At 39.2% G+C, this 26,003-nt stretch overlaps 1 protein-coding gene across 2 annotated transcripts in view; it reads left to right on the top strand.

Annotated features, from left to right (window-relative positions):
- The window catches only part of mdga1 (MAM domain containing glycosylphosphatidylinositol anchor 1), a 158,125-nt gene that overhangs the window by 52,690 nt on the left and 79,432 nt on the right, over window positions 1-26,003 (top strand). For both annotated transcript variants that reach the window (XM_086071779.1, XM_086071778.1), the window contains exon 4: window positions 14,922-15,096. In XM_086071779.1, coding sequence (XP_085927905.1) covers window positions 14,922-15,096 — 175 coding nt within the window. The remainder of the gene's footprint in view (window positions 1-14,921; window positions 15,097-26,003) is intronic.

Raw genomic sequence — 26,003 nt, 5'->3', positions numbered from 1 at the left:
ATTTCCACTGAGCGCTACACCACATTAACAAAAAAGTGGCCTACCGAAAAGAAACTTAGAAACTTGAAGTGATAAGTAGTTATGCTGACCTCTGTGCCAGTCTTGTGTGTCGGATAAGCACACTGCAGCATTCTCAATTGTCTCCCTTTGGGCATATTGCCTTCCCACCGCACTCCATCAGCTGTATTGATCATGTGATCCACGTCACCTGAGCCGCCGCCACTGTCTTTTTCTCTTTTCTTTTTCTAGCTACAGTATCTTATGGAATATTTTTTTTAACACAAAGACATGTATTATACGTTGGCTTTAGCTGATGCCAACGCCCATAAATTGCCTACTTTGTCGCTCCTTAGTTTTTAATTAAATGTGGTGCTTTATGAAAGAATTGCAGACATGGTGTTTTTCGCTGTCACATGCATTTTCAAGAACATTTTTATTTATACGACACTGCTTTTTACCTGGTCAACCTTGTCATTTTTTGTTATAGTTTATGGACTTATTCTTGTCACAATCTCAGCTTGTTTTGATCTCGGTCTTGTCTTGGTCTTGGTCTTGGCTTGCCTCAGTCTTAGAGTGCTAAATTGGTGCCCATCACAAGTAGACAGCAACTTTGCAAATGGAGGCAGTTACCTTTCTTTTTATATTTTTCAGATGTGCACCATTATACTGTAAATGGGAGCTTTGCGCCATTGTGGGTGTGAACACCAGGGGTGTGTAAAAGAAAATGGCCGCACTTCAAAGTTAGTCAAATTCTCGTACTGTTTTGATGATCGCTAGCAGTTTCTTATGTCATTAAATGGTGTTCAATCTGCTTCATAAACAATTTATATTTTTTTTGGAATGAAGTCTCAACTATCCATCCATCCATTTTCTGTACCGCTTGTCCTCACAAGGGTTGCGGGGGTTGCTGGAGCCTATCCCAGCTGGCTTCGGGCAGTAGGCGGGGTACACCCTGAACTGGTTGAAGTCTCAACTAGTCAAATTGAATATTTAGTGCAGATCTCAGTATGCTGGAAAAGCTGAAAAATTGATCTTAAAATCATTCAAATGTGTTTAACCTGGGAAAAGGTGTATGAATAAAGAATTTCAAGGATTCACCAGATCAAAAAGTAAAACAATTATATTAAAAACAGCCCCAAAAGTTACATAAAGTTGAGCTTATGATGTCTTTTTTTCCCCTTCCTCTTACCAGAAGTTTGTATTTGCCTGTGGGTGTTCACGGTCTATTCTGGCTGCTTTATTATTTATGACTAAATTTCCAATTTATCAAGAGCGTCCTCATAATTCTCTCTGTATGCAGCCATCAGAGAGACAATACACCAACAAATTTGAGCCGACAACATTTAAATGAATTTATTGATGAAGGCGCCACGCAGAATCTTAAGAGTGTTGTAGTTAATTTATTAGATAAGTGGTTTCATTTCATTGAAGAATCTTTTATCCATATCCTCTGGCTTTGGAATGACAATGTGGCATGTTTAATGGCTCGCTCCATTTAAAATCATAAGATGTCCTGATTAAGAGTCTTTTTTTTTTTTTTTGGTGCTTTTCAAGCCATGTCTTCTCTGACCGAGATAGCTTTCACTCTTCCCTCACAAGGAGGATCCAATTTAGGCAGGTGCGGGCGGCCCAATAGAAAGCTGCTTGGGCCAGAATGAGGCTGATTGAGGATTTGTCCAGTCCTTTATCAGGAGCGATTGTTTACCTTTGCCTGAGCTGGATGAGATTGAAAAGGGAGCTCCGTACACCTGCAGAGCAATCTGATCACTTCTCTTTTTGGCCACACATCTTCTTTTTGTTTCACATATTAATGTAGTGCTTCACTGCGGATAACTTTCTTAACTTTAAAATCTTTTGTTTTTGCCTCTTTTCTGCTGGTTTCCTCTTACTTTTCCTCTCCTCTGTCATGTCAAGCGCCACTAATTCTTCTTCATCGCCTATCGTCATTTTGATCCACTTGTAGACTTTCTCTCGCTTTTCTTGCTGTGCTTCACTTCGGACCAACTGCAACGGTCTACACATCTAGTCATCACTGCTCACTTTAGTCAAGTACACTGACAAGACAACTGAGAAAAAACATCATGAATATTTTGTTCTTATCGCTAGCGTCGGGCCAAAACTCCAAAAACACAATTTTTGTTCAACCATTGCATCATCAAAGATAACATTCCATTTTTAACACATTTTTAGATTGGTCAATAATTTAAAAAATAATAATAATAATAACACCGACATGTGGACGAACCAATAGATCAAGACCAATATCAGACTGCAAGGAAAGAAAAAACATATTCAAGGGAAGGGAGGACATGAAGGAAAGAGTTTAAGGTAGGATGTAGGAAAGAAGGAATGGGAGATGAGATTGAAGATTGAAGAGCTAGACGGAGGAAAGAAAGGCGGAACGGCAGTAGAGGTGATGGCCAGAAAGAGTGATTAAAGAACAAAAGATGGAAGAAAGAATAAGTGATGTAATAAAGAGGGGGAAAAAGAGGCGAGGTCAACGCAAAGGTGCTTTTTGCATCACTTAAGTGAACTCCCAGGGCAGCGAAGCTTTTAGTTAACAAAACGTTCTAGTCTCACTCAGCAACCTTTTGTTACACACACATACACACACACACGCATACCCCCCCCCCCCCCCCCCATACACACACACAGACACCCACTCACATCCCCTCTTCAAGAACACAATAGGACAGTAAATGGCTTTTCTGAAAGTGATTCCAACCCACTTTATTATTTATTCATGGATCTGCTGGTCACTGCAACCTTGAGCTCGCTGTGCGTGCGTGTGTGCGGAGGATAGGTGGAGCTAACCATAAAAGAGAAAAGTGGCGAGGCAGAGACAAAAGAGGGGGGGGGGGGTCTGTGTGATGAGGGCCGCAGTTTGGAATGTGGGTTTGGATTTCCGTCCTTGAGGGGCGAGTGGAGGGCGATCGATGGCGAGGATGAGAGCCGCCTGATCGGGTGGCAGCGTGAGGCGGCGCAGTCACCGAGTGGCTACATGACTTGGACACAAACAAGGTCACAAGCTTGGCCTATGACTGGATGGCGGGAATGACAGGGGGATGATGAGGAATAGAGATATAGTGGACATTAAGACAGTGACACTTTAAGCCACAACAACATTTTAGAAACAAGTGTTGAATGGTGGCAGTGAACTCAGTGCCCTGCAAAACAAAAAGCAGCAGCAAATTGTGAATACTTCTAAAAACAAAAAAAAGCAGTTTCAAGATGTTTATTGCCACTGCCAGTCAAAGTTAACTCTCAAATTAACAGAGAGAATTACATATTGTGTATTAAAAAATCAAAAAAAATTCACATAGCCTACTGTAGCTTTGCTTTTGTCAATTTAGCTAATAATGCTAATAGTAAACACTTAACACTCAAAAAAGCAGCTTGTTGCCCCTCTCAGTTGATGTTTTGTGTCAAATCAATTATAACAAGTATGTTTATGACTGGAACTCCCCTCACCACACACTTTATACAGTCAGACAGGCATTAAAATATTTTTTTCCTGAGAACAGCGAGAGGTGAACCCTGTATAGCCGTACAATATCTCTGTCGTATACTGCCCCCCAGGGGGCCATGGTGCACACATCAGAAGGAGCAGCATCATGTCCATTGTATTGAAGCAAAAAAAGAAGAAGAAGGAAACACTGATTTTTAGCACGGATCGTGGAAGTTTGCACATGATTTGCTTTCATGGGCCACATAAAAATTATGTGGCGGGCCCCTCGAGTTTGACACAGGTGTTCTATAGAGAAAGATGATTTGAGTTGAATCAAACTTGTATCTCAAGGCACCACTGGATTGCACTTTTGGCAGGATACAAGATTCTATTAGGAGAACGTAAAGTGGCATTGAACATCCTTATTTACAATGAAATTAAATATGAGCATAACTGTACGGACACAGAGTGTCATTTGAAACTGACTTTATTGTAATGCTGAGAGGAAATTATGCCTCTTGTCTTGTTTTTGGAAAAACATCTAGCATTGCATTGTGTCATATTTATCCTATTAGTTTAATTGGCGAATTCCACGCTGACGTGCTGCAATGATGTCACGCTATTTATGTGGCTGATGCCGCTATCAGCATCCCGCAGTGCAAATGCAAGCCCGGTCAAGATTCATTGATGTGAACCGAACTGAACTGGACTGCTTTAGTGGCTTTGCATACACAAAGATGTGATGAACAAGTTTTACAAGAGCAAAGTGCTTATGATGAATCGTGCGCAGTGTGAAAGACTAATAAGCTTGGGGGAAGGAGCCAAGTTGAGAAGGTGGGCTGGCAAAATATGTCCATTATGTTTGCCGTTGCGTGTTCGACCTCAGATGAGTTTTTCAAACTCGTGAACTGGTAAAAATACAACCGTGACGTCAATGAGTAAAGGTCCGCCAGGGTTCTGTGCTTCCGGGAGAAATAATAAGCAGCTGGGCAAGGTAGAACATCTGCTGCACAATTTGTACATGAAAAGCTTGTTCACAATTGCTTGGGATGTTTTTGTGACGGTTCATCATTATGAAGCTTAACTTGACCCTTTTAGTCATGTCGGAAAAGTGGTTTGTTTTTTAGGGCAATTACACAAAATCGTTATTTTGTCTGTCTTCTTTTATAAACTTCACATTCGATTGGGAGCTGGTGTGATGGAAATTAAGTAGACAGCTACATGGGTTCAGATAATAATGTCCTGGTGAAGGAACATTTGGTTCTTTAACTAATGTTTTTCTTGTGCACTATGTTCCAAGTAACTATAAGCAGCTGAGCAAGAGACATTATAAACTGTACTGCATGCTGTGCACCAACTCTACAATCTGCTCACAATGACTTTTCCCCCTATCAGTCTTAATGTTATACAGTATTTGAGTAAACGCAAGTTGATAGTAGCTCATGTGTTTATTTTCTAACCTCCAGTTGATTTTTGTTTATTTATTTTGCTAACTAAACTTTAAATTGTAATGCTCAGAAGTTACCCTAACTTCACTTTTAGTCTTTTCTAGTCTCGAATTGTTGACAAGTGCCAATTATCGGATGCTCAAAATTCATTGACCCCGCCCCCTCCGCTGACCTCACTGGATTTGAGCACATTTGGTCTTAAGCATATGTCTCTGTGCAGTATCTCTAATGACTTATGCAACACCTCATTAGGGAGATTTTAAAATACACAATTTGCTCCGCATCTTCTTATACTTTATTTTTTATTTTTTTATGTCACACTTCAATTTAAATTGACAGATAACAAGTACAACTTCTTAAAATGTGTTGGTGAAGGTGTTAAAGTGTGAGATGCACAGCCTTGGCAAAGGCTTCCTTGACTGCTTGATACATAGAGAGACAGAAATAAAATTAATTTGCTCATGAAGCAATGAAAAATATATATGAATAAACGCTGAATATATATATATATATATATATATATATATATATATATATATATATATATATATATATATATGCAAAGGTCCCTATCTTAAATAAAAATGTGCTATGAATGTCCGTGCCGCAAAGTAAGAAAAAAAAAACAAAGACTTGTGGCTTTTTTTGTGGAGTTTACATTGAAATCAAACGTAGCATGGCATTTAAAAATCACAGAAAGTCTCCATTGTAGACCAAAACTTTTTTTTTTTTAAATGCATTCACAGACCATCTATACAAACATAAGGTTTAATTTGGCACCATGGTGGATCATTGGTTGTGTCTGCCGCACAGTCGACATATCACTGTCAATTAAACAACGGACCAAGAGAGTAAAACAAGTTGTAATTCCACAAAACAAGTTGGCAATGTGCCAAGATATTGCATCATCCTTAAAACCTGATGATTCCTCTGTTTCCTGTAATGTTATCACAGCTTGGGAATCAAATTACTCTGGCAGCAAGACCAACTCAGTCATTCATATTGGATGACAAGGTTAAAGAGAAGGAAGGCGTGTTCAATATCAATGAGTCAGTTTTATTGAGCGTTGTGCGGCCCCACCTTCACTCCACATGGCAAACTTGTATTACTCGCCTTAAAAGATGGATTTGGAAGAATGCACATTTATCATTTCACAAGTCCACCTTGCCAAGGTTCAAGACGATCCTGGACCAATCAGCATCCTTTAGGAAGTATAGAGGTGGCATCTGCAGGCGTGGTTTACACGTTGACTGAAGTGGCATGCAGAACTGGACTTTATTCATTATTTAGCGACGTGCTTTGTCGTAGAATCTTGGTCATATGTCATTTTGCATTTTCAATGCCTTCCAATACCATCCCAAATGTGTCCAATATTATCCTGTTTATGAATTTTTGTAAAGTAAATGGAATGAAATTCACTTCTCAACTGCTTTGTTTGGTCATTTGTGAGCTACAAAACTGGTTATAAGCAGACCACGCAGGTTAAGGGCTGTCTCATTTCTCTTCTTTTCGTACATGCCTGTGTTTATTGTTGTTTTTTGATAGCTTTGCTTTGAAATGCACAAGCTTCCATAATTGTATCTACATATATGAACATTTACATTAGTTGCACATGATTAAAATGTATTAAACTAACATACATTATTCTGTAACTTTGAGAGGGGAAAATACATCAGTTTGCAAAATTGTTTATAATTTAACTCATTCACTGCCATTGACGGCTATACACGACAACATTTTATTTTAACAATTTTTATTAGTTTAACGCTTTTTTTCCACTTTTGTAACAAGTAACTAGTAACAATAGTATGAAAACCTAGATTTTTTTTATTGTACATTTAGAACAGATATGACATTTGTGATTAATCGCAAGTTAACTAGTGAAGTCATGTGAATTACAATTACAAACTTTAATCGCCTGATGCCCCGAATTTTTTATAATTTTTTTCTCTTTTTTAATTCATTCACTGCCATTGACGGCTATAAACGTCCAAATATTATTTTAGCAATTTTTATTAATTTAACATTTTTTCCACTTTTGTAACAAGAGTATGAAAACCCAGAATTTTTTTGTTGTACATTTAGAACAGATGTAAAATTTGTGATTAATCGTGAGTTAACTAGTGAAGTCATGAGATTAATTACAATTAAAAAAAATTATCGCCTCTTGCCCCTAATTAAAAAAAAAAAAAATTCAAATCATCCGATTGGGTAGCACACAAATAATCGGGGTTTACAGCAGTCGTGCTCACTCGACACAAATACAATTGATTGAAGTCAGCTATGACCACTCTCACAGTGGTGCATCCCTCCGTCTTGCAGATCCGCTGGCCTACGCTCATCAGAATTGATGCTGAAAATAGAGCCTAATGTCACTCGTCTTGCATTCATTCAATGCATTTTATTACAGTATGTCTTACTCCTGACTGTGTTCATTTGCCGCTCTCATGCTTCACTCCGAGTAGATTATGCAGCCTCTGTGCTTTCATACAGTCTGTGCATTTCTGAGGCTCTGTGTGTGTGTGTGATTTTTTTGTGTCTGCGTGTGGTCGTGCGCCGCCGCCAAGTAGTATTCCCTGATAACAGGATTACCATCTTAAGCCTATTCACGGTGAGTGAGCCAGCTGGATGGATAAAGCATTGTATCGTTGACTCCGCTGGCGTTACATCAACAAATGCATAAAAGGAAGAAGTAGACAACAGGCATAGCAAAGCTTATAATGGGTTAGTGAGGGGGGCGTATAAAGCATTCATTTTTTAACACACCAGGAAAATGCAGTCATTTTTAAATGTTGCATAACACTCAACATAAGCATGAAAAGTCAACAGACCAGTGGAGGACATGGAGGATTATGAAATAAAAGACAAACTGGAATTTGGATGCACATTAAGATAAGGAATGACAGTGGTCAGCTGTGGATTTGCTTCTTGATCCTGGTCTTGATCCATTATTTGTTCTGCATGGCAATTATTTGCAAAGCTGGTAGATTATCGACCTTTTAATTACTTTGTCAGATATGTAAATGCAGTATCTAAGCGGATTAAATGAGGATCAAGGGTTTCGACCCCTATGGACCCCATTGACTTTGTCGATATATCCTTGAATAGCATCATACCTTGCATGGAGGCATCCAGTTTAGGTCGCACACAGTCAAATGAATTGTATGCATGTTTGAATTGCGGGTTTATTTGCAATTTCTGATATATTATGTCCAACTGACTTTTTTTTATTTATGTATTAAACTTTGGGATTTAATAACAACTACACGTGGAATCAGATGAAGTGAAGGTGTGAAAGGTTGGTAACTGTTTTTAAATGTGAAGTTTAATGACAGCATCAGAGTATAGCAAATATCACTGATTTAAGCAACTTTTTTTTCCCCCTTCACATTTAGCCTTGTGTGGGAAATTTCCAGTTTGATGTACTGAAGGGTTGAGTGGTGTGGCCGTTCATTGTGTACATTTTGAGAGTAATAACAGCATTGCCTTGTGGAAAATCTCTATGTATCAACATACATTTTTGTGTTAGATGTATATTTTGTGGGAAATTTCAATTCAGATGGATTTAAGGAGTGAGGGGAATGGCGCATTTGGGGATTAATGACAGCACCACCATCATATGTGGTCCAAAGGACTTTTTTATCGAGCACATTAATACATTCACTAGCCATTTTTAAAGCATTTTCTCAGCCAATTTTGAATATTTTGACAGATCTTTCAAGGCCCACAGAAAATTGTGTTTTGTGATAATAAAAGCATCAAAAGAAAGTGTAGATTCTTCTGTTCTTTCACCAGAAAAAAAAGGAATTTGTTTCTCGCTAAAATATGCGTTGGTTTAATCAAAAACACTAATTTCTAATAAAAAATGACTTTAATTGTAACTTCAAGCACAACAGTGACTTTGAACGCAAGTATTTATTAATTTTTTTGCTTTTGTGACACCTTAAACTGTACTAAATAAATAAATGTCTGAGATATGGCTTGTAGGTCAGCTCAATTAATTATTTAAAATAATTGAGAGTGACTTTTCATGTTTTTGAACTTTTTCCTACCCTCCTGTTCTGCGATCGCGAGACCCAAATCAGGGCTTCCCACATTTCGTCTCATTTTGGGATCAACTGACAATCTGTGAGTTCAACATATGCAGAAATGACCCGATTAAGTACAAGTTGGTGCTTTAGATTAGGTTGAAGTGGTTAGGTTAATTTCAAACCAGATGGACTTAAGGCATGAGGGGGAATTAACTCATTCACTGCCATTGACGACTATAGACGTAAAAAATTAATGTGACCTATTTCTATTAGTTTAACAATTTTTCATTTTGTTTCATTTTTTATGAAAACCTTTTTTTTTTATTGTACATTAATAACAGATATAAAATTATCATGCGATTAATTACGATTTAACTCCCCTTATTTATTTTATTTATTTTTAATTAGGCCCTTCAGGTGATTAATTTTTTTGATTGTAATTAATCACGACTTCACTAGTTAACTAACGATTAATAAAAAATTGGATCTGTTCTAAATAAAAATAAAAAAATCTCTCTAGGTTTTCATACTCTTGTTAGCAAAAGTGGATAAAAAAAAAACCTAATAGAAATTGTTAAAATGAATATTTTACGTCTATAGCCGTCAATGGCAGTGAATGAGTTAATAACAGCACAACCATGCGGCAACCATCCAGTGGTCCAACAGACTTCATTGTGTGTGAAATTCCAAGTGATTAAGACAGATAGCAAGTGATGTCAAACCCATATTTTATTTGCCTCCCTTTTCTGCACTACAGTCAACGCAGTTCACTGCTCAGGCCTCTCATGTGTTCAGTCGTGTTGACAGCTTACACTTTGGACAGCGGGCCAAAGAAGTCTGACAGCACTTGGGCAAAATCTGCTGGATCCTGTTGTGATGTGTCACTCTGATGAGGGAAGTGAGCAGCTCTCAGACAGATCAGCAGGCAAGAAGCTGTGCGCGTGTGTGTGTCTCTGTGTGTGGCGAGACAGATATTTTTACATGTTGGGACAGAATGTCAGGGGGAATCAAAGAGTGAGACAGACACAGAAGGATGATAAAAGGTATACTTCTGCACTCAAATAAAAGTAAATATGAGAAGTCATGGTTAAATGTGGACCAGGGGTGTCCAAACGTTTTCCTCTGAGGCCCACAATATTCAATATTTTCATAACATGAAGTGGGCATGCCCTAAAAATGTGCATACATTTTTGGTGATGATCGATTACATTAAGTAAGGCGCTTACAACATCCATAAAATCAAAAGCATTGCAACAATTGTTCTAATATTTTCAAAATATGAAATGGGCACATAAGAATCACGGTTTTCTTAAAATAAGTGACGTTATAGTATACAGTATCTTCTTTAACATGCTCAGCTAAAAAGCTATGTGGAAGTTTAAAATGGTGGTACATATAGTGCAAGTCCCCCTATGACTATGAATCTTGTAAAACATTATGGTTGGTTTTCAAATGTGCATCCAGTAATGACCACACAAGATGTGACCGCTAATGCGAATTGGACACGGCTGCTTCTTTAATGTATTTCTTATAGGAGCACTTTGATTGTGGCCATGATGGCGCCGTGCTCTCATCAAAACAGTCCCGCCCTCACAAATAAAACTAATGCTGACAGTTCAGTGAGAAATGCCTCTTTATCAAGTAATTCCTTACATTTAATGTAACATAATGTAGATGTCCAATGAAACACATGTATCGCAGCTCTTTTTTATTTATTTATCTTTTTACACTGACATGTAACACTACTGAAACATTTGAGAATATAAAGATGCATGATTTCCATAGGATAGCAATAATACGAGGGGTGTCTGTAAAGCTCCAGGACCGGTGTCACAAAATATAGATTTCAAACCCAAACTGCAAACTACACATTTCCCCCTTCAAAGTAGTCCTCCTGGAGTCTGAAGCACTTTCTCAGGCTTCTCTTCCATCTAGCACTTCTAGAATCACAGCCGTCTTGACATCATCCGCATTTTCAAACCGAGTCCTCTGGATGACCCCCTTGAATTTTGGGAAAGAGAAAAAAAATAACGGAGAGGGTGAGTAGAGAGGTTGCTCCAGCCGGCGACGGTCTTCTCGGCCAGGAACTGTAGGATGCTCAGGGCATTGTGAGCATTGTCCGCCCACAACGTTTGCCTCTTCCTACGCATTGAATGAAACAAGCACAATGATGGGGAAAACTTCTAGATTGTAGTTTAGGCTTGAAATTCTTCTTTTGTGATACCAGTTGAGTTGTGGAACTTTTCTGATGCACTTATGTAAGATGTAACCAAGGACTTAGTAGGATTTGGACAAACACATATTTTTATCTTTATAATGTTGTTAAAGTTTGCAATGATTATTTCTTACATTAGTGTGAGAACTCAACCGATATTTTTCCTTATCCTTCACCAAAGGATTATATATACTCTATTTTTGAAGGACATCTGATGATTTGAGTTTATAAAGGTAAAAAGGTCAGGCGGGTAGCTAAACTGCTATTGTTTCTTCCTAAGTAAAAAATAAATAAATGATTCAGCAGATCTAATTCAAGAACTGCAGCTGTTTTTTGTAACCGTGACAACAGATGCATTTATATGGTGTCTGGGATACATGTTCTATTATGGGACATTGATGGCTGTTTGTACTTTACTTTAATACATGAAGAATTCCCTCGCTTCTCCGCCCTGCGATGTTCTGACAAGGCTTACATTTTCATATCGAAAGGTGAACGTGTGCACCGACGGCATGACACTCACAGCCGAAGACAGAGAGTGCATTTCATGTCAAGCCATTTCCCAGGGGACCTGCACATGGCGCCCTTAAAGTGAAGCGCTAGTTTAAAAAAAAAAAAAAAGAAAGAAGAAAAAAAGCGGCTCTCTCAACGAATGTAAATGTGGCTGTCTATCGGAATGCGCATCATTCAAATGAATGTATTTCAAGTCGAGATCTTATAGGGAGTGAGAGTTGGACTTTGCTGTAAAAGAAGACAAAGGAAGAAAGAAGCCGCCAGATATTGAACAGATGAAGGCGGGGAAAAAAGCAGTGAAAGATATCCACACGGATCCATCCACAAGGGGGCTTACGTGCGCGCGCGCACGCGCGCGCACGCACGCACACGCACGCACACACACTTCTGTTGAATAAAGCAAGAAGAGGCGCGGCGATTGGGGTCTGAGGAGGGAGCGCGTGCGCGCAGGTGATGGCATTCAGCTGTCGGTGTCACAGGCTGACAAAAGCTCCTCTCTCGGCTGCCTGTCACATTCAAGAACTCTTTTATTCACATTATCACCTCACCACTCCACTGTATTTTCACTTCATCCACCTCCACGGTGGAGGAGCTCGCAGCTCCTTTTTCTCTGCCCGTCACACAGTTGACGGCCGTGTTTTATATACTACAGTCTAGAACTTGCTTTTATTCCTGCTTTTTGTTACACACGCACACACTCAACCACCCAAAAGTGTTGCGCTCATCGTCTACACATCATCTGCCTCTCAGGCAAAATTCTTCCCTTAAAAGTGATTGAAAGATAACTGTTTATTAAACACAGTGGCCCACGTTATTCAGCCTTCAGCGCACACTACAGACAGTTGAGCACATATGTTCGCAAATGGACGTATTTGAGTGGCAGGTAAGAGTCAAGCTGGCTGTTTTTTTCCTGCGTATTCAATGAACATGCCCACACTGTCCGACAGCTGAGAAATTGGCTCCATTTCATCATGATTTTACTTTTCTCTTTGGTATGTCAAATTTTAAAGGGATGCTTGACTCATTTTGCCATTTTCAGCAGTACAAAATTATTTATTTGTCTAGAATTCATGTTAAATTCATTATATTTCCTGAACAATTAATAACTTAGAATTAATTTGCTCACTTCATGATTTTTGTACAAATTAATACCTTCAAAAACACATATTTCCACTTGCTGTTGACCGAAAATGACATCACAGGTGCTCAGAAATCAGGTAACGACCAATCACGGCTCACCTGTTTTCTGGGTTTGGTCATGTCATGTTCGCAAAACTGTCATTTGCAGTAGACAGCAAGTGGCAAAATGTGTTTTTGAAAGTATTAATGGTACATGAAAAATAATGGAGTTAGCAAATTAATTATAGACTAAATATCAACTTCTTACAACTGAAAATGTGCTAAATGAGTCAACTATCCATTTAAAGACATTTCTACATTCACTACAGGGACTTTAACACTTTGCCTTTTACAAAACCACACGCACATGCACAGACAGAATGAATCCCAAGTGGCGTCACTAAAGCACGGCAAAGCAGAGTTTGGGTCACTGCTCACCTTGACCAGTTTGATCAATGGCAGAGTGCCCGATCTAAATCCCTCCTACAAACAGAGCTGAATAAACAGACATGGAGCATTTGCATGCGCCCTGATAATCCACTAATCCATAGCACCATTTTTTTTTAACCACACACACACTGTACATGCAGTGACTTTTGCCCATTATCCTCTTTGACCTCCTCAACAGAACATGGCTGAAAGCCTCATAGAGGTTGATAACTGATAGAGGGTTTAAATGGGATTAATGGATGTACACTCACATACAAATACTCAGTAAGAATAAAAGTCAAACACGATGAGTGTCTGTCGCGTATATGAGTGTATGTTTGTGTAGTGGATTAGACGCGGGGATGCTTCATGTCTGCTGATGGCGTAATTCAAGCGTGAAAACCCTTATAGAGTTTGTCACAAACACTATTAATGGTCCAAGCTGAGTGTCATGGACACCACAAGTGCTCCAGTGCTTAGTGTCACTGACTATGTCCACTTGATGGCAGAGGCTGATTTCATCTCGACGAGTGATAAGGAAAGAACATTAATCCGCGAGTCACACAAACTAATAATTGAAGGACCAGTTCATATTCATCCCATCTTCTTTTTTACCCCCGTTAGATCATGTTCACAAGCGTTTCTGCTCATATAAGTGTCATTCATGACTTCAGTCATTTCCTTCCATACATGACTTTTGAGGGTGCTTAAGCAAAAAACAAAATAAACAATTTTTTTTTTTAGATTTTATATATTTCCGTTGGGTAATTATATTTAAAAAAATGAAACCGTTAAAAAATATTCCACAGATTTTTTTGGGGTTCAGTAATAATAACTATTATATTAGATATTATTATATAACTACTATACTATATTTTGTGCACTATATTTTCTTCATAATTTGGTCTATTCTAGGTGTAATTATATTCTTGACCAATAGATGGCGGCACCCAATTTACTCTGAGATGGTGTCAATTTGAAAGAAGAAGAAGTCCAACCTGGAAGTCACCCGCACAGCTAGCATCCAATTTGATGTCATCATCTGAAATCCTTCTAGCAAATGCAACAGATTCATTTTAATTTCATTAATTTGATGCTTATTGTGAGGTGATAGGCCAAATGTGTTAGTTTGGACAAAATGGGGTTGTTAACAGTACTGTAAACACAAAGTGATCAGTCCACTGTTAAACTGTACTGTAAAATATTTCTGGGTTATGAGTATTATATTTGTTTAAACATTTAATGAAATTAAATGAATAAAAAAAAACTAAGTGACATAAATGCAATTGAAAAAACATTCCTAGGGAGTATTTTACTAGGATATTTCTATATCACGCATTTTACTTATTTGGAGGGTGGTTTGAAATGATGGATTTATCTTTGGCTTTCTCACACATTCCAAACACACACACACATTAGATTGATTGAAGTATTTAAACTGTCTATAAGTGTGAATATAAATAGTTTGTCTATATGTTCCCTGTAATGGAACGGCATCTCGTCCAGGGTGTACCTGGCCTCTTGCCAGTCAGCTGCGATAGTCTCCTGCTCACAAAATCTTTAAACTATGGAGACATGATGTCATACTTTAAATAGTTTCTGCCATTATTAAATGCCATCTTAAAGACAAGTTGAAAGTCTTTATCTATCTGTATTCTATTGATCAGTCATTATTGGTTGGCCTGACAAAACCTCAACTGACATCTTCCTCTCCTCAGGTACGATGGACGAAGACGGCCGGCAGCGCCTCCGATAAATTCCAGGAGACGTCCATCTACAACGAGACGCTGCGCATCGAAGGCGTCCAAAGGGTGCAGGGGGGTCGCTACTACTGCAAAGCCGACAACGGGGTGGGGGTGGCTGCCATCAAGTCCATCCGTGTAGATGTGCAGTGTAAGTAGACAAGGAGGAGCAGCACTCCTTCCACATGTAGCTGACTCTCACTCCAGCCATTCCCATGACCGAGGAAGCCAGGGATGAGGTGATGGAGCGATTGAGGGAAGAGAGAGATGAAAGACAGATTGGGGGGGGGGAGTGGGGGGGAATGATGAGATTTCAGGTGGGAATGGCTTCCAGGAGTATCTGATGATTTATGGTGGAGGGGATGAAAAGCCCGGCTGGTGATTTGAAGGGGAGACAGATTCATAGAGCTAGTAGAATTTCTGTATCTGGGAATGAAGATAAGAGGATGCAACACGTTAAAAAAAATCATATACCTGCTGGTAAAGTGTAGAGATAATGCAGGTGTGTACTCCTTTGATTCGGTTAAAATGCCAAAGAAAAAAGTGTCAGATACTCCTGGGTGAAAAGTGAAGTCAGTTGGACTTTATCAAATCTTTACAACAGTTAGTCCGAGCAGTACGGGCTCCCTAACCCAATGCTTCTCTGGTCACTCTCAATACACAAAAGTTACAAGCCATTAGATTTGAAACTACCTGCTGAAGACTTCTATATACGTCTTTTGAACTGGTGACACTTTCATTGTTTAAAAGCAGCAATCTTTTATATTAAAACTTCTCCTTTTGTCCCAGACACTAATCATTACCAGACTATGTTAATTTCCCAGAGTGACACTTGCCACGCAGTGGGTGTAGACGTAGTGCTAAAAAATGGCGGGAAAAACGTTATATAGTGAGAATATTTTTCATACAAATTGAGAGAAATATGTACCAAATGCTTTAATTGAGCTTTTATAGATCGTTTTTTATTTTTTATTTTTAGTACCTGTTGGTTGTCAATCCTGTTATAAACATGTCTACAGAGGATCTGATTATAACGAGGTCACATTAGCATCAACAATAAATTCCACACAATCAACAGAATTCTTAACAATCAGTTAATTGACAAGCGAAATCATCGGTTACTTTCTTAGTTATTATTAGTTATGCCCATCCTAACTAAGTAATGCTCAGTTTGATAAAATCACAACAAATGTGCACATATAGAAGGTTCGAGCAGTAAGGTTGTGTAATTCCTAAACTATGTCCTCTGGTAGTGGTCATTAAAACCTTCACCCTACATTGTAAAAAGGAAAATTGTAAGTATGTTTAAATCTTTAATGTATTGGACTACTAAGAAGCATTGTAGTGTTGTAGGGGCCCCGTGCTGCTGCTTGTGTCACTGCCCCACTGTCCCCGTGAGCCAGGAGCCAGGTCGTGGCATCGGGTTGAGACAGGACCATTTTCCATACATCCCTTCACACGCAATGAGCAATCCCACACACTCGTATTTCCAGATGTATGCGTGGGTCCCAGGGGGCCTAAAATCCTTTATGAATTCACTACAGGCATTCGTTGCCCCAAACACTTCTTTCCCTCATTGATCCAATTCTTTAAATGGTTATTTTAAAGGCTGTATTTCAAAGGGCCTATAACACACGCACGCGCGCACACACCCACACACGCACGTGCGCGCACACACACACACACGCACACACACAAAAATCAATTCCGTGTAGTGCATTTACTAAATTCATCTTGTCTTCAGTCCTGTTGTGCATGTCCCAATGGCTTCTCACAGACCCTTACCGTCAAATCTCTTAAACCAAACAATTTAACCTTCACACTCTCACCCAGCCACACACACACAGATTTATCGTTGATCCGCTACCCTACCTTAATGAGACCCCTCCTTCCTCCAGCCTTGATCTGCCTGTCCCCAGGCGGTAGCGTGGCACCCCTCAGCTGGGGAGCTGGTAATTGCTAGGGTGTCTGGCGAGTAAACGGGTTGTATTGTCAGCGTAGTAGTGACAGGACTTCTGCGAGGCTAACCAGCTCTGACGGCCAAAGCTTGTTCAATTACCCATCCCCCCCGAACGCTGGGGTCAGAAGGAGTAGCGAGCCGCTTCCCACTCGGCAGTCGAGCTAAAGCGACGTAACAATTAGCACGGCCAACCAGGTTAATAGCATAGATAGCAGAAGAGACTCCTGCCAGAAGATGGGATAAAGCAGTCAAAGATGTTCTTTTAATGCCATTAATAGAAATTAATAGAAAAAAAAACGACTGTGTGGAAGAAAAAAAATGATCAAAATAGGCAGTCAACTCATTCTGTTTGAGATGGCGTCCATATTTTTCCAATACTCTATAATGTGACACTTTATCAAGTATGTTTTGAGCACAGTAAGAAAGGAAAAATGAATTATTCTCATTGATTTTGACAAAGGAAGAAATGGTCTTCTAAAGCTTAAAAAAAATATACTTCCATATGCTGCCAAGAGCAGGTCAAATGACTTTAACACCGTTGTAGCCAATCACAAATGGAAAGAAAGTCATTCCAGGAAAAAGGAAGAACAACAATGGTCTTCTCTGTTCACGTCTCAATAAGCAAGCAGTAAGAAAACCAGCTGCTGCAACAATATGCACACTGTGCAGAATTCTACTGCAGCGTTCAGAACAAAGACACAGCAACAGGGTGTGGTTTCTTAAATGTTACGACGATTTGGCAATTATAAGTGTGCTTGACCAATGGGCGGCCAGCAATAGTGGAGAAGCGACTCGTCATTTCAGAAACCCTGGGTGACTAGGAACTAGAAAATATACATGACAAATTGTAAAGATGTGGACAGTGGAAATGGAGTTTGCTTCCTGCATGCCACACGCTAAAGAGCAAATAAAAAACTAAGGCAAGGCAAGGCTGCTTTATTTAGCTTATTCCAGTTGTGTGCAGCATAACAGCTATATGCAGCTTCACCTTGTTTACTTTGAACTTCTGGGCTCCACAAACAGAAGTCCTGAGTTTCGCAAAAATTCAGCCTAAGAGGTCAAAACACTGACAAAAATGTGTTTACAAAATATCTGTGTTGGTTAAATAAATAAATAAAGACGAAACTCCTAAAAAGTTTATATGTAATTAATTTCTCCAATGTGTGTACATTCAGAAGACCAGCTACTGTACTAGAGGGAAGACAAAGCTGTTGCTTTGGCAAAATAAAAACAAAAAAATAAGAAAAAAAATATGCTCGCTCACTGATCTCTTGCACATTTTGCAAATGCAATGCCAATCCAACCAATGTACATATCTTTAGTTATTGTTGGTGGTTATTCATTCATCATCATTAATCACTTACATTTCATTCATTTATAATTTAATCCACTTATAGCAACAAAAACTAAAGCACGCCCAACAGCATTCACACATCATAAAAGATGCACTTACATTTTGAAAGGTGTGCAAGCGCAGCTAGGAAGAGCGAGGGACGGCACAGCAGACTGAATGGCAGATGGAACCAGCAAAAGAAAGGAGAAAATGAGCAGAGAAATTCAAGACAGACATGCTGTACTTGGAAACCAAATAATGACAGTATTTCTCAGGACTCTCATTTGTCGGCAAACCTGACATGTTTTCATTTCAAACTGTGCTCAATCACTAGTTTTGTCCAAAAATTAACTATATACTAAAGTAGTCATTCAACATCAATCATACTTAATCTGTTAATCACAGAGTACACACACAACAGAGTTCCGAGCTCTCCATTTGACACTTCCTGCAAACCCTCTCCCTAGTTTTCATTAGAGCCCCATCACAACGGATCACCCTTATCAACCAGATGACCAATGACCTGGAACCCTAACGACTGAGACAGTGGGGCAGTGTGCAGGCGAGGGTTAACTCTATGTAGCCTCTACTGATGGGATGGACTTGGTTCAGAGACCCAACCAATTTAGTCTGAAAAGAGGAATGATATTGTATTCATGAGGGGGGGGGGGGGGGGGGGGTTATGTCCTCCCAGTGGCTTTTCTTCTCAGGACACCACCAGGTAAGTGGCGGTCTTCTTTTGCCAATGCTTTTGAATACAGCCATTAATGATGATGACAAAATGGATTCCGATTATGTTGCATGACTGCGTTATGACAGCGTTGATGAAGCCAATGATATGTCCCAAATGCCTCCTTAGCTAGGTTCTATTTATTGCTGTCAATCCAGACATGCTATTTAGTCATGTAGAGAGTTTTAATTGAATATCATCTGCATCACGTTGACAATGACGACAGCTCACTGAACGATGACATATCGCATGCAACGCATGAGAAAAGGATTGTCTTCGGGAAAGAGGAAGTGAGGCGTTGATTGAATTCTGTCTGGCAGTGAAAACAATTTATAGATTTGTGTATCTTGTTGATTGGAATTAGAATTTGCTGGATGGTTATATTACTGTAGAATGTTTTCTTATAGTTCTTATAGCAATTTGGTGATAATTTTACGTCAATCAATAGTGACGGAAGGCCTGTCAATCTGTCAATGACGGACGCCTGCCTTATTGCTGATTAACGAATGACAGGAAACTTTGATTTTTTTTTTTCATCAATCCAATCGTCAATCCATCAATCTAATCATCTATTTGTCAATGATGGAATGCCCATTTCGCTGAGGAAATGACGGGTTGACGATTACAATGCGGTTCGGCTTGAAATACTGACAAATTGACGGAAGGGTGTCCTGACTGCTGACGATTGATTGACAAATGACGGACGCTCAAAAGCCCACCTTTGATCATTTATTTGATAACCCACTTATCTAATAGGTGCAGCTTCATGGGCAAGATGATTTAAAATATTTTTCATTCATCATTCACATTAGTCAAGTGGCATCGACTTCACTTTTTCATTTGTGCAATCTTATTTTTCCAGTGAAAGATGATGTTGCTCATTCTAGACGTCCTCTTTTTTGACATAAAAAAAAAGTCTGGGTCAGATATTGCATTTCTTTAGCTTTCTCTTTATCATTACTGTAGAGACAGTTTTCAGTTGCTGTTCACGCAACCATGTCAGTCATTTTATACAGCATTTATTTTATTATGTTTTTATTGCTTTAATTACCCTTGATTAAAAACATGCATATTTTAATATGGAACATTGATAAACTACATGAGTAAAATGAGTTACGGACTTGGTCACGGAAATAATTCAATTCATAAGCCAAGGTACCACTGTAAAAAAATAAATAAAAATCTTTCTACATGATCGTGTAAACAGACTCCACTGATTTTGTGTAACCCTGGCATGACTCCACACCTGGCCCGTACTCACAACTCGCATGCTTGAGAGGGCACATACAAGAAGGCTAAAACCCGTGGGGGCTAGCGACTGACGCTAGTAGCCTCTCCACTGGGCCTTTAGACACGGCCTAGCTGGAGCATGAAGAACGTAAACTGACACGTAGCGCTTCGGAGAATCAAGCAAACTTCTGGGTGAAAAAGAGGAAGAAACTCTGGAAAGATACCTTGACCTTTCCGCGGGTTAGAGGCTAAAAACCATCAGGTGAATCATTGGGCCAAGACGCACGGAAGCTCACTTCCCATTGTTCATCACCTTGGTCATGTTTTCCGATTTGTTTTTACCTTGTTCTTTGTTGCAGTTTTATTCGTGGTTCAATTGATTTTCTTCTTTTAGCACTTTCCAAAGTGATTTGTGTGCGTTGCAGTACGCCTTGTCTCGCTGGGATCTGCCTCCCCTACTTTCTTTGGTTTTTCATCTTTTTAATGGTACTTTGTTGGACTCTTCTGTGTCAGTTTTACTTCTTTACTTTTTAATATTGAGGCTCATCTGTGTCTTGTTAAGGATTAAATACTTACATGCTCCCTGTCCAATGCCCCTGCTTTTTGTTTGGACAGATTATGGAGTTGTTGCCGTTGTTGTTGCTTTGTGCTTTGTTTACTGGTATATTTTGCGGTTTTAAATCATTGCTCATGTTGATTGGAATTCATCCTCCCAGGATTCGTTTGCTAAGCATTGGCTTGCATTTGATTTCTGTTATTTATCCTTAAGTGAAGTCATACTGTACATACACACAGACAAAGGCAGTTATCATATGCCTCATTCAACTAGCACCCCTTCCAACCACAAATATCTTCCTTTGTCTCACAGCAAAGTAATAATACAAGATTAGAGAGAGAGGCACAAAGATCTACTTCCTTATCCTCACACGTAATAAAAAAAAGTATGTGATTACAACTAACATAGAATACACTTTTGATATAAAGTGTCCACTTTGGGATGTGTACATACCATGTGAGTTTTTAGACCGTAAGTACCAAAGACAAACTTTGAACATTTTCTGTTGAAATTATTGTGGATAAAAAAGGGGGTGGGGGCAGTAGAAGGGTTGCCACCTTGGATTTGTGAAAAAAAGGGACACCTGACCAAGCTCGGGCATTTAACAGTCAAGCCTGAAATTATTCATACCTCCCGGCAAATGTTGAATACGTGGAAATTTTTGCATGACAAAATCCCAAAACACACAGCAAAAGTGGTTAAGAAATGGTTTCGCGCAGGAAAATATGAACGTAGCCCAGACAGTCCAGAGTTAAATTCCGTTGAAAATCTGTGGAGGGAACTAAAGATCATGGTGATGACAAGAAGAGCTCATTGCAAAAGATGAATAGGCAAACATATCAGCCGGGTCTTGCAAATATAGGATGCGTTTTATTTTCTGTAATAGCCAATAAAGGCTTTTCTATAGATTTTTGAGGCGAAAGGTACGAATAATTTTGGACGTGCCACTTTTTGTTCAAATGTATATAAAAGCTGATTTTTTTTTTCCACAGACAAAGAGAGAGAGAGAGAGACTGCAATGCAATGTATGTCCCTCATCACAAAACAAACTGAACTTAGTGTAATGTTCATTATTCAGCTCGTCGTCTCACACACTGTAAACTACAAACAAGGCGCGCACTCTAAAAAAAACAACAAGATATAAAAACGACGTGGCAACGTGTATTGCACTATTCTAGAAAAAATTCACCCCAAATGACGTACATACGGTTCTGTAAAAAGCCACCATGTGATACAAGTGTCGATGTAATGTCTGAAAATCTAAATGTTCTTCTCTGCACTCTCGTCGTGACTCACCGACTTCCCTGGCTTCTGTGGAGGACTGAAATTACCGTAATGACGATACTTTTTCTGTAAAGCAAAAGGGCTTAGCTTTCAGACACCATTGGAATTGTTCAGATAGCACAAACGGTGCCAGAGTTACGGTAATCGACGGGACGTTTGGTAACAAAGCGTTCCACAGTAGCGCAGGGGACATTTTTAGACTACAGAATTAAGGAAATCAAATTAGCTTTTGGCATTCTTCCTAAAAAAAAAAAAAAAAAACGGGGCAAATTTTGTCCTAGGAGAGATTTTTTATTTTCTCAGGACAGCTGGTCAAAAAATAGAACAATTCTGGGAAAAACTGGACGGGTGGCAACTCTAGTCAGTAGAGTACCTCAGTTAATTTTAATATGGGGCTTACCTTTGATATTTTATACATGGTGGTAACACACTGCCGTGTCACCGTTGTGTTTGATTGCACACTGATTAAATGGCATACAGGGGTGACAAGGACGGCCTATTCCAAAGACAGACTACAGTTAAAGTGTGTGACCAAAGCATAGATTTGGAGCACACTATCATTCCTATGTCACTGCTTCCTCCATCAGGAGAAAATGTCTTGATGCTACATTGGGTGCGATGCTGTTGATAATGTGCAAACATCCCTGGGCTTTTCACACTAGCACACTGCTATGTTTTGGCCAGAAGGTGTGCAGCATCACAAAGTGTGAATAAACAACCACACGGCTCGAGCCAAGGCCAACAGATCTCCTGTTTTATGGTTTGGAGCATTGACATAAAGAAGAATCAATGTTCCATACGTGACTTGCTCCAACATAAGGCCTCAAACAACAAAAACGTGTGTTGTGGTTGAATATTCCCTCATGTAGTACATAATAAAAATGCACTTGCTTTTAAAAATGTGACCATCTAAAGTTTTATATAAATCTTGCAACCCTGTTTTACTGTTTTACTTCAAAAGCTGCTACAGTATGTTTTTTTTCCCTTCAAATGTAATCACTCATATTTACATCATCAAGGGATGGTAATGAGATTGTGTAGTTCCACAGGGTTCTATTCTGGGGCCAGTTTCTCTGTTCTCTCTACCTAGCAATGATATTTTCATTATTCATCACTTCATTAAATCCGCTCAAATATGCTAATTAAATGACAGGACTAAATGCAAACAGATGTTATCACTGCAGAGTGGATAAGAGTTGAGTAGACGTGATTGTTCTCACCTTCAGTCTACCAGATTCTCAGCATACCATTGTTAACGATGTTGGAAACTGACGTGACTAACGTGTGAATATTACCATGGATTTAATTTACAATCACTTATATTTATCCACACCCTCGACTCTATAAATACATTTTATTTATTGAGTTGCTTCAGTTTTACTTGGAAAAGTTTATTTTTCATCTTAGTTTAAGAGTGACACAGTAATATTGGCTCATTAGTATGCAACTGCTGTAAGAAAAAAGATATCGTGCGAAAAGAATATGTCTCTCTTTCTATCAAATCTAATTTAGTCCCGTCTTGCCACTTTTTTCCTTGTCTTTTTTCTTGAACAGGCAAAAATATATTCTATAGATATGGATAGGCAGTCGATATGAAAAGGTGCACTAGCTATTGTCCTCTTTCTTTCTCTCCTTTTTTTTGGCGGATTTAATTAATCTTTGATATTTAAGCTCAGTCGGATGAAACGTCTGGCGGGGCATTTCACTCTCTTGTGACATTCAGCTTTAATGTCTCATTGCGATATCAGCTTTGTGAGAAAACGAATAATTTGATGCATATCAAGTCAGAAGTTTTCACTACATTTATTTGAAAGAAGGTGGCTGGTCTACTGTACATTCAGCTTAACATGTAGCCAGTTGGATGCATAACATCTGCAGTGCTTAAAAAAAAGTACAAAGGAAACCCCACCAGAGCACAATTACTGACAAAACATGAATTTGTTCTTGTTCCTTAAAAATGTTGCTCCGAACAAGCCACAATAGTGCTTCGCATGTGTGCTCACTTTAGTTGGTTGCCTGTGATCCCCATCCGTGGCTTATGTACATGACACGCATCATTATGCAAAACAATAGCCAAAAACAAATGCGTTTGATCTGAAGTGTTTATACTGAGCGCCAAGATTAAATGAAACCTGCGCAGAGATTGGATGAAGCGCATTTAAAAGCCTTCAAGGCAATTGCGAGATGTGAAAAATAGCTGGTATAAAAGCACTCATGATGTGGAGCACTGTAAATGGTTCGCGCATGCAGAAACAATTGTCTCGACTCAAATGGTCTTTTAATGAACCGGCTGTCGGAATGCATCTGTGTGATGATCACAGGCTTACCGCACTTTTCTTTACCTGAGCTCTATGCACTTTGTCTTATCGAATACATGGAAGCGCTTTCTCCAGGGGTGGTGTTCTGTCCTCGAGCCTCGGTGGCTTGCATCTGACAACATCGTTGAAGACATAGTGGAACCTTTCAGTTCAAACGCAGACCATTGCTGGATGATACTTTATCACAGTAAGTGTTGAGAACAGGTTACAGCCAGCCAACATAGCAAAACACAGAGTTGGTCCTTGTGATTCTTATTGTCTCTGGATGAGATGAAAGATCGACAGTATTTTCTTTGAAATTATTCACCCAATGCACGTATTTCTTTACTAAAGGAACAACTTTGGTTTGTTATTGTAGTTTGTGTCCTTCAGAGTGCATTGGGAACTTGGAACATTCCTCCCAGGAATATGTCTGGCAGGTTGTCAAAAATGTTTCATTGATTCATTGTTGCCTTCAGCAGACTTCTTGTCTCATAAAGATATAAAATCAGCGTCTGATTTTGCAATATTAAAAGCAGTGTTTTGCCTGTAGAGTATAATGGAGAACATCCATCCATTATCTGATATCAATTAATCAGACTCTGACTGCTGACTGGCCTTGGATTCCCCCCCCCCCCCCCCCCAGCCCTCATAAGGCAGTGCTCTCGTAAACGGGTTTGCAATTTCTTACAGTCACATGTCCTCATTATTCTTCTTCCTTGACATTGTGTATTTTCAACCCACATGAGAAAGCCTTAGCAACCAACTCTAAAAGCATTTCAGCAACCACTTTAATGGTAAACGGTCATTCACTTGCACCCATTACACTCGGTACCTTCGAGTTACTTCAAGTGCTTAACGCTGGCCTCATTCACATGCCGGTGACACAACAGCATCAGCCACGGGGGGGTTCAGTGTGTTCACTTTGACAAGGTCGCAGGGGTCCCGCAACAGAACTCGGGTTGGGAGATGACCAGTCAACCACCTGAGACATGTATTTCTATGTTTGGAATTTATTATTATTAAATATCATGTTACGTATTTTAATCTGGGGATGTATTTTAGTACTTGTGTGTGTACTGTAGTTCCAAATGCAGAAGGTGAGAATTAATAACTACATTACAATCATATTTTATTTAGTCAGCAAAGCTCCTTTTTTTCCTCGATTGAATGAAGCCCATTTATACCACATTTCCATAATATATCATATCTTGTAAATAAAGCAGTTGAAATCAACTTCAAGGGGATTAACTGGGATAACATTTTAATGTTTCTTTTTTTGTTGTTGTCCTTCTTGAATCTCCATTTCAGTTGCTTTGCATGGTTGACAGATAAAAAGACTTCCTCGATTGAAGCTTCTTTTTTTTTTGTCTCTCTATTTAAGCTTTCTTTCTTCACTTTGTTCAACCTACTGATACCTTAACCATGTATTCATACCAACCATGTAACCAGTATATACAATCAGTTAACTTCAGCAGGGAGTAGATCTGTTTTTTACTCCCAGTGACCCATGTTATGGCCATGTTTAGGATTACAATCCAACAATTTGCACCGACACCCAAATAAGCTTCAGTCTTAATGCAGGTAAGACCTACTGTATTTCCAACATTTTAAATGGGGGAGAAAATGTCTTGTTTGAGACTACGACGAGACATAAAGCATGTATTA

This window comes from Leptonotus elevatus, chromosome 3, assembly GCF_054856555.1.
Source record: "Leptonotus elevatus isolate MCC_2025b chromosome 3, RoL_Lele_1.0, whole genome shotgun sequence".
In the NCBI taxonomy this organism is placed as follows: domain Eukaryota; kingdom Metazoa; phylum Chordata; class Actinopteri; order Syngnathiformes; family Syngnathidae; genus Leptonotus; species Leptonotus elevatus.
Note: the sequence above shows the minus strand (reverse complement) of the source record. Positions and strands in the feature narration are given on the sequence as shown.